At 32.4% G+C, this 9544-nt stretch overlaps 2 protein-coding genes across 3 annotated transcripts; one reads left to right on the top strand and one right to left on the bottom strand.

The window, feature by feature from the left end:
• Positions 1-365: 365 nt before the first annotated feature.
• On the bottom strand, positions 366-821 carry LOC115970551 (E3 ubiquitin-protein ligase SGR9, amyloplastic-like). The gene has a single exon (XM_031090169.1). It carries the CDS (start codon positions 819-821, stop codon positions 366-368), a length of 456 nt encoding a protein of 151 aa, XP_030946029.1.
• A 1872-nt stretch (positions 822-2693) lies between these two features.
• Positions 2694-5681, top strand: LOC115970759 (BLOC-1-related complex subunit 6). Of its 2 annotated transcripts, XR_004087139.1 has the most exons (6): positions 2697-2959; positions 3457-3523; positions 3674-3722; positions 4143-4231; positions 5012-5056; positions 5327-5351. XR_004087139.1 is itself a non-coding variant. In XM_031090363.1 (5 exons), the coding sequence occupies exons 1-5, from the start codon at positions 2735-2737 to the stop codon at positions 5391-5393; spliced, it is 453 nt and encodes a 150-aa protein (XP_030946223.1). In that variant the 5' UTR covers positions 2694-2734; the 3' UTR covers positions 5394-5681. The 2 variants fall into 2 exon arrangements, 1 of the variants encoding a protein (XP_030946223.1); XM_031090363.1 differs by lacking the exon at positions 4143-4231 and having other exon boundaries at positions 2694-2959; positions 5327-5681.
• The last annotated feature ends 3863 nt before the right edge of the window (positions 5682-9544 follow it).

Genomic DNA, 9544 nt, shown 5'->3' with positions numbered 1-9544 from the left:
AACCATTTTTAAAACAGCTTATTCAAATGCTTAATAATGTATCTTTAAAAATAAAAAACGCATATTTTCACATTTTTTTCAAACGTTTATTTGTGGTTTTTAAAATGATGTTTTCAAAACGCATGTTTTAAAAACACTCATTTTTAAAATGGACCTTACTCACTTTCAATTCCACAAATTGCTTTACTGCTTTACCTGTAGCAAATCAAAATCAGATCTTAAAAAAGGAAAGAAGAGGGGAAGGTATACAGGAAACTATTGCTGAGAAAAAAAACTGTTAGAAAAACCGTATTGAGAACAAGTAACAATGTAGAATATTGCTTAGCAAATCTATGTATAATATTAAAAACAAATATCCAAACAAATTAGGTCGGCATCTCATACCGGCACAATGGACACAGGTTACACTTTCTAAGCCACTCCACAATACAACCTTCATGGTAGACATGCAAGCATGGCATGCGCATTGCCTCCAACCCCATTGAAAGCCCTTCCAAACACACTGGACACGCCTCCTTCAAATACAACCCTTCAACTCTCACCTCCTCCAATCCTTGAATTGATTCTTCACTCATATGCCTCGCCCTCAAAGCTTCATAATCATCATCTTCTTCCCTTACAATATCATCATAATAATCGTGCAATGTTGGTTCCATGACAGGCTGCACCATTAGTGATGAAACCACTTCTTGTCCCTGTGAGTTTAGAGCGTAAAGTGGAATATTGTAGAACTCTCCTGAGGGCGGTAAGTCATGGCTGAGTATTGGGCTAACTTGATCCCATGTGTGGCCTTTTTGATTGAAGGGTAATTCAGTAGACATCTTTTTGAAAATTTGCTAATAGCGGTAGTGTTAAGGAATTGAAATATGGGTGTTAGTTTTGTTGGGATAAAAACTAGAAAGTGTGCTATAAGAGAAGAAATATGAAAGGAATAGAAAGTTGCTAATAAGGCTGAAGGCGTATGCAAACTCAAGCAGGAATGACAAAACGAGCTTTCCTTAAATACAGACTTTTTTTCATCTTTTCTAGATTGCTTGGGCTCCAAGAAATTTTTTTTGGAATTGGGAAGAATCAGAATTTGAATTGATATCTCTTTTTCTTTTTCTGTTTTCTTTCTCCTTTTTTACCTTGACCAAAGGGCCACAACATATTCTAGTTTTAAACCCTCATTTAATTTGTATAATAAATCTGTAACAAGAAATAATTAATCGTAAGCCACTTTGGTAGCTAGCAACAATGCAATAGCCTGTTCCAGTACTACTAGTCTACTTCTGCAATGGCTTTTTAACTATAATCCATACCAATAGCATAACATGCCCCGATTTTATTAGTGACTGTTAATATGATGGATTCCATTTTTTCCACAAATTATGATGTCTCATTTATAATTCTTCTAAATAAAAAAAAAAAAGTTATAATGTTGGTAGCAGATTTTGCATTGTGCTGTTGAAATTTGAAAAGCATAGTAGGGCTCAATACTAGATACTGAAGATTTTCATTTGCACTTAATAGTCTTATAGGGAAATTAATTGGGTCTTCTAGCAAAATAAAGTCATCATAAATTGGTTATTATTTGACACCTCTACGGGAATATGGTATGTCATACAAAGAATAAATACAATGCAAATTCCGTTTAATGTTTTAGATATGTAATAAAATTGTTTTGCTTCTATTCGAATTCGAAAAAGTGTTGATCATGAATTCCAATTCCAACTGAAATCTCCACCAATAAAGAGAAGAAATTCTCATAAAAAAAAGAAAAAAAAGAAGAGAAGAAATAATTTTAAAAGAAGGTTCAAAATGAATAGAAATCCTTTAACCTATGTTGAATATTCCACTTTATACTTCATCAATTATGGTATGATATGAGGAATTTTTATTGGCTCATTACTATATTAAGAAAACCATTTTCCTCAAAAAAAAAAAAAAAAAAAAAAAAAAAAAAAAAAAAAAAAAAAGAAAACCATGGTTCAAATCTCTCTCTCTTTTCTATTGTTGTACTATCAAATTATTAAAAGAAGATCATATGAATAATGTTATATATATATATATATATATATATTTTTTTTTTTCTTTTTTTTTTCTTTTGCTAATTGGGTATTTAGAATAGACATGATAATATCTTACCTAAATAGTCTATGTCCACTAAGAAATAAGCCCGTGGGATCCAATTAGGAGTTGGCACAACGATAAGTATGCATGAGTCACACAATGTGATATGACTCACGTTTCAGTTTATTTGGTTATGTAAAATATGTTTAAAAAAAAAAAAAAAAAAAAAAAAAAAAAAAAAAAAAAAAAAAAAAAAAAAAAAAAACAAAACGGTTATATTTAACTTTTAAAGTATTTTTATTGCACATAATTTCACTAAGCCAAATAAGTTAAAAATTATCAAACACAAGTATGTATTTTAATTAATTGATAATTAGATATTATTTGAATTTTGAATGTTTTCATTAAAAACACATTAGGCAATAATTGAATTACAAAATTTTTGATAACATGGTTTGTTTAATAATCACGTGATTATTAAAAATCTTATAACTCAATTAATTGATTCAAATTCCTATCCCAATTATCTGATTATCAAAAAAAGTGAAAAAAAAAAAAAGTGACTATTTTAAATGAATATTTAGATCTCAACACATGACACGGGCTTTAGCCCAAAGTGTGACTATAAAGTTAAGGCCCAAAGTAATGGATAGTTCCCTTTCAATCCGTTGGGAAAACAAAAATGGAGCTCGAACCACCACCACCACCACCACCGATCGAACCACCGTCCACGTGTCCTGATCAAAGCACGGCGTCGGATCCTACTGAGGATGACCGCACCGAATCAAAACCCTCTCTGAGCCAGACCGATATCTTGAGAGCCCTAGAGGTGGTGGAGAGAGACTCTTCGGCCATCGCAGAGAGCTACGGTTCTCTCTTCGCTTCTCTTCGTTTAGCTCTATCTGAGGTACCTCCACTTTTTTCCTTTTCTGTTTGGATGCCGAGAAAGTGTGGGAAAAATAGTGTAAAATCAACTTTCTGTTTAGTTGCCGAGAAAACGTGAGAAAAGAGAGGAAAATGAATTAAATTTTAGATTCTGGCTCTGTTTTGGAAGCGACAATTGGCCAATTTTAGTAGTTTTCCATTGGAGTTCTGTTTGAATTTGGATTAAAAGTTTTGTTCTTTAGTTTACTGTTTGTTTGTTGAGAAAATCGAAGGTTTGGGAAGAAAATTGGAGTTAATAAACCAAATAGGTAACTTTAGGCTCAGCTGAGTAAAAGGTCTTTTTTTTTTTTTTTTTCTTCTACATTTCTGGTGCCCAATAGATTACTAAATAATTTCATGTTATTAGTGTTTCTCAGCAATCCAAATGCATGAACCAATACATTTTTTTTTTTGTTAAAAGTGCCCATGGTTACTTTTCTCTTAGGTTCTTTATCTGATCGAACAATGTGGATGTTGTAGGTTACTAGTAGCTCAGTTGATCATATGCAATGTTTCAGTGATGCGGCGGGTCGCCTTCAAGAATCTGGTAAGAGATTATGTAATGCATGCAATGCTATCTTTCCTGATATGGTTTGATTTTGTCCCTGATATGTTACATGAAAAATCATTTACTTATTGTGTAGACCTCCTGATTTGATAATCTGTATTTTTTTGACTCTATCCTTTTACTGTGCAGTTCTTGATGCATCAACAAAGGGGAATCGGTATATAAATTCGTGTCTCAGGTATTATTTAATGCCCAACTAATCTACTTTTGGTTTAAAAAGTATTGGAAATGGCTTCGATATAACCATTCAGCAGGCTTATGCATATAATGTAAAGAAGTATTTTATGGTTTATGCCCATCCATGAACCTGATGTGGGGATGTCTCTTAGGTTGTTCCTTCTTATTGTCTATGTTTTCGCAGAATGATGACTTAGTTATTGTTTTAATGAGCTGGGAAAGTTCTTGATATGGGAAGTGGAACTAAAAGTGCTCTAAAAGTTAATTGCAGCTACTTTTTCAGTTTAACAAGATGTATCTTGGATACCATTAAGCAACAGTTTTTATTTTTATTCCTATTTACTATTATTTATTATAAATACATCTAAAAAAAGTATAAGAGTTGTCAATACTGCTAAGTTTGTAAAATTATTGGCTGTAGCTGGTGGTAGGATATACTTGGAGGATATGGACGTTTCATGTCGGCCTTAGAACTTGAAATTTGGCCTTTGTGGTAGCAACTGTTTTAAAGTAAGAAACTTTAATTTTCATTTTTACTTAAATCGTAACTTCACATAATTTCACTACCCTCAATATTCCCTGAATTGGTCAATCTTAGCCCTCATTGCCCCTCAAATTTTCAATGTATGGCTGTTATCAGGATCTTGCTCTCATGAAGATTTTAACAATTTCGGAATACACTATCTAATGCACTATAATTTTTGGAAAATTTCACTTATCAGAAAAAAGTTTTGGAAAATTTTGTTTGTATTAATGGTGTGGCAACACTCCCTTTTGATAATTAGCCAGGCTTTGTGGCAGCAACTGTTTTAAAGTAAGAAACTTTAATTTTCATTTTTACTTAAATCATAACTTCACATAATTCCACTACCCTCAATATTCCCTGGATCGGTCAATCTTAGCCTTCATTGCTCCTCAAATTTTCAATGTATGGCTGTTAGGATCTTGCTCTCATGAAGATTTTAACAATTTCGGAATACACTATAATGCGCTATAATTTTTGGAAAATTTCACTTATCAGAATAAAGTTTTGGAAAATTTTGTTTGTATTAATGGCGTGGCAACACTCCCTTTTGATAACTAGCCAGGCACAACTGTCTCGAAGAAGTTTTTACCTTTTGGAGTACATGTACTGACTTGCATGCTGATAATGGGATTGCCTCCTCTTGTATCTCAATACCAATGTGCAACAGGAACGAAATATTTTAGATCAATGCTTTTAATCTTTCATGGTAAATATGGCCTTTCTAAGCTGATTTGGATTTTTTTTTTCTTTTCCTTTTGTAACAGATTAAATGAGGAGATGAAGGGCGTAGACAGTCTAGCTACACAGCTGTATCCTTTACATTCATTTAATTACCGTTTATATTACACACATTAGGCTCCTACCCTACCCCTTGGTGGTGCTTATGAAGCATCCCCCCAACTCCCCCACTTTTTCCTTCCTAACAGGGAAGAAATCAAATAGTGATTTATCTAAGCTTCATGGCAATTCTTTTACTTAGACAGCAAATATTTTGAATTGATCACATTTAGGACCCTTTTGTGCTGTATTTAAATTTTTCACATGTTTGTATTCTCTTTGAGACCTTAATGCCTGTGAAGAAAACTCCTGAGGAGAAATGTAGATGCTTTAGACTCTGCTGTGAACAAGCTCCTCCGTCTTCCATGAAGTTTTAGCTGCTTGGATCAGTCTTTACATCAATTTCATAATCATGATCCTTTACCTCCTCTCTATAAATGTATGGTTATTTTGTTTGGGAATTAGAAATTGATTTTATGATAATACAGAAACAATTTTCTTTGAACATTTTGAGTTCTGATATGCTTAACAAGCTGCCCAGTCATTGCAAAACCAACCAGGAGATTTTCACCTTTTGGCTGATTAGTTTAGGATTTTGAACGCTTTGTTAACTTCTGCCTATTTTGGTCAATATTTGAATCGGCTCATTCCAAATTTTCATTTACCTTAGGAGGGCGTATTTTTCTAATTACACCTGACACCCATAAACTCATATTGATGTTTCCTAAATCATGTTGTGTAGTATCTAATTATTAGCTTGTGATTAATTTTGTCTATGAATTTAATGTGAAGTGGATGGAGGTAGTTGATCAAAACAATTAGATACCTCAGAAAGTGATTTGAATAATCAAAACTCAGAGAGTGTGAATAGGACTCCTTGAACCATAAGGGGTGTTGGTAACTTGATCTAATAAACCGCCAGAATTCCATCCTAAAAAAAAAAAAAAAAAAAAAAAAAAAAGCGGTCAGAAATGACCCGTATAGACAAATGTGGAGGCATAACTCAACTTTCATATGTAAGAAGCAAGGGTGTTAGATTAGGGTGTAATATTTACCCCAAAAAAAAATTAGGGTGTAATTGTCACTTTGGAATAATATAAGTTTCCGGACTCCCAAATCACCTTTTTAATTGGAAATCCACATTTCCATAAAAATGAAATTTGAGGAAAATTCAGATGTTGTGGTCCTCAGTTTAGGCACACTGTTAACCTATATATATATATATCGAATCTAATTATATTTTAGGGTAAATCCACATTACAAATTGAATCTAATTGTTCTATATTTTACAAGAATAAATATCTCAAAACTACACACTTAATAAATTTTTATATATAGGTCATTATATATCATTTATATACACTATATTTTGATTTTTTTTTAGATGTAAACAAATATTATAAAATGGATATATATATATTTTTTCAAATAACATTTCATATATTCAATAATTTATAAGCTACATGAATATTATATGAAATACTTTCTTTTCAAGTTTACTAATAGTATATTGGAACAAAATTAAGATAAAATTAAATTGATCATAAACATATTATCAAACTAAACAATTGAAAACTACATGACATAATAAGAATGAAATCAAGGTTAGAGAGTCATTTATTATAGAGATAAAACCCTTTTTCGTCTCTACATTTTCACACGATTCTCACTTTGGTCCCTAATTTTTTTTTTCACCGCTTTTAGTCTATATCCTGAAAAACACGTCTCGTTTTAGTCCCTGATGTTACATTAGAGACGGAAATTGCACAGCTGGCAAACGGAAAAAATAAAAAATATTAAAATAATGCACCCTGTGTCCACGTGGCTTTCCACGTCAGCCTCTAAATTAAAAAAATTAATTTATTAATTTTAACTAAATAAAAAAAATTAAAAATAGAAATAAAAACCAAACCGCAAGAACAACAAATTTCAAACCCAGCAAATTTAAAACCCAGCAAGAACAAGATCAACAAAACACAAATCCAGCAAATTTAAAACCCTAAAAATTAAATTCAAACCCACATTCCGAAAATCATACCGCACTTTAATTCTTTCTCTTCCTCGTTGGCTCAGCCAAGTTCGAGCCTCTTAAGAGTGAAAGAAAAGCTTTTATTACCACCACGTAAAAGTAGTTATTACTTAATTTCCTCTATTATCAATGGCCTCTCTAGCCGTACTTCCAATCTCAAATCCACAATCAACCGGCGAATCGCAACCGTCCACTACGACAACATCATCATCATCATCGCCATCGCCGTACCTCAAAGTCAGAACCTTCCTCACGCGCCTCCTTGGCTACACGCGCCAGGCGCTCTCGAACCACCAGCCTTGGATCGAGCTCGTGGACCGCACCGCCTTTTCAAGTCCGAAGTCACTTACCAAAGCCACATCGTGAGTACACAAGAACTTCTCCTACTTCCGTGTGAACTACCTGACTCCACTCGCGCTCGTAGTCGTGGTCTCACTCCTCTCCCACCCTTTCACCCTCATAATCCTCCTCTCCCTCCTCGCCGCTTGGCTCTTCCTTTACTCTTTCCGGTCGTTCGATCTGACAGTGGTATGAATTTTTTGGGTTTGTTCTTGTTCTCCTTCTCCTTCTGGGTTTTGAATTTTCTAGGGTTTTGAATTTTCTTACTTTTCTGGGTTTTTATTTTTGTTTTAGTTTTTTCCTTTTTTTTTCATTTAGTTAAAATTTACACAAAACATCAAACACAAAAATCAAATCCAGATTTTTGGAATATGGGTTTGAATTTAATTTTTTGGGTTTTAAGGGTGTGTTTGGATAGAACTTATTTTGCTGAAACTGAAAACTAAAAACACTGTAGCAAAATAATTTTTAAATGTGTGAATAGTGATATGGGACCCATTTTTAATGAAAAAATTGATAAAAAATGAAATTTGTGGGTCCATGAACAGTGCACGGACCCACTGATTGACAGAAAAGTAAAAAAAAAAGGGCCAAACAGTACTGAACAGTACTCTACTGTTGCGCTTGTCCCCTGAAACGCGTGTAGAAAAGAAAAAAAAAAAAAAGCAAAATGCAAAACGCAAAAGTAAAACTCAGACGTGGATCCAAACTTACACTAAATTTGCTGGGTTTGTGTTTTGTTGATCTTGTTCTTGTTGGGTTTGAAATTTGTTGTTCTTACTGGTTTTGGTTTTTATTTTTGTTTTTAATTTTTTTATTTAGTTAAAATTAATAAATTAATTTTTTTTTTTTAAATTTAGAGGTTGATGTGGAAAGCCACGTGGACACAGGGTGCATTATTTTAATATTTTTAATTTTTTCCGTTTGTCAGCTATGTAATTTTTGTCTTTGATGTAATGTCAGAGACTAAAACGAAACGCATTTTTCAAGATAGGGACTAAAAGCGGTGAAAAAAAAAGGTAGAGACCAAAATGAGAATCGTGTAAAAATGTAGGGACGAAAAATGGTTTTATCCCTTTATTATATTTTACGCAAAAAGCATTTATGCTACTTTTATAACTTATTATATACATATGTGTATCATTCGTTGACTTTTATTTTTTGGAAGAATTATAACTAAATTTGTCTAGGTATTATCTATATACAAATATATGCTTTTTTTTTACAAGATTATAACATTAATACTTTTTTAAGGGGAACCTAGCGATATTTTTCCTAGTAATATAAATAAAAATAGAAGAAAGAAGCCCAAATTATTTTGAGTCTTTTCAATATCAACGATATGTAACTTTTAGCCCAATACAAAAGAACAAAGAAGCCCAAAAAACAGAAAGAGAAAGGAATTCAGCTTTGGTTAGGTTCATTAACAACCATTCTCGTGCCACGTGGAGTTCGCAAAATCCATGCAACCGAAGCTTTAATAGAGAGCTCTGTACATGTGGTACATGAATAAAAGTAAAAATTAGTTAAAATAGTATAATGTGGTCCATAAATAGTATAAAAAAGTACAATAAAATCATGAATAAAAACAAAAAAAATTAAATAATAAAATAATTTTAATTTTTAAGTGCAACCCAAACGCATAGCATAGAAAACCTGTACTCGACGTGTTTGTACTAGTTTTTTTTGGCCGTTTAATTCAAACACATGCTTAGTGAGTAGTTGAAGTCAAGTCACATTCAAAGCCTGCTAGTTTTCATTACAGTCCCACGTACAATAATCACAAAATACGACTAGGGAAAAACAAAGAAATTAAGGATATTATAAGAGGATCTAAATTGATTGAAAGCTCATGGTTGGATAATAACAAGTGTCTATAAATTTCCAGAATAATCTTTAGTTGAAATTAAATGAGAAAAATAGTGATACATGCATGCATTGTTGATTATTCTTATATTTCACAATGTCCCATTCAAATGGTCATTTCAATTTACTATATTTTTTTCAAAGTTAGGCAGCTTCCATTGAATCTTAATTCCATATTGTATATGTCAACCTGATATTAATTAGCATAACCCAAAAACAAGGAAGAAAAACTGAAAGAGTTATAAATAAGTTTTTAGTTGGGTCAGTTGGCCTCGTTGGAATCAAC

This window comes from Quercus lobata, chromosome 12 (genome assembly GCF_001633185.2).
Source record: "Quercus lobata isolate SW786 chromosome 12, ValleyOak3.0 Primary Assembly, whole genome shotgun sequence".
Taxonomy (NCBI): Eukaryota; Viridiplantae; Streptophyta; class Magnoliopsida; order Fagales; family Fagaceae; genus Quercus; species Quercus lobata.
The sequence above is the reverse complement of the archived record's forward strand: the minus strand, read 5'-3'. Positions and strand labels throughout refer to the sequence as shown.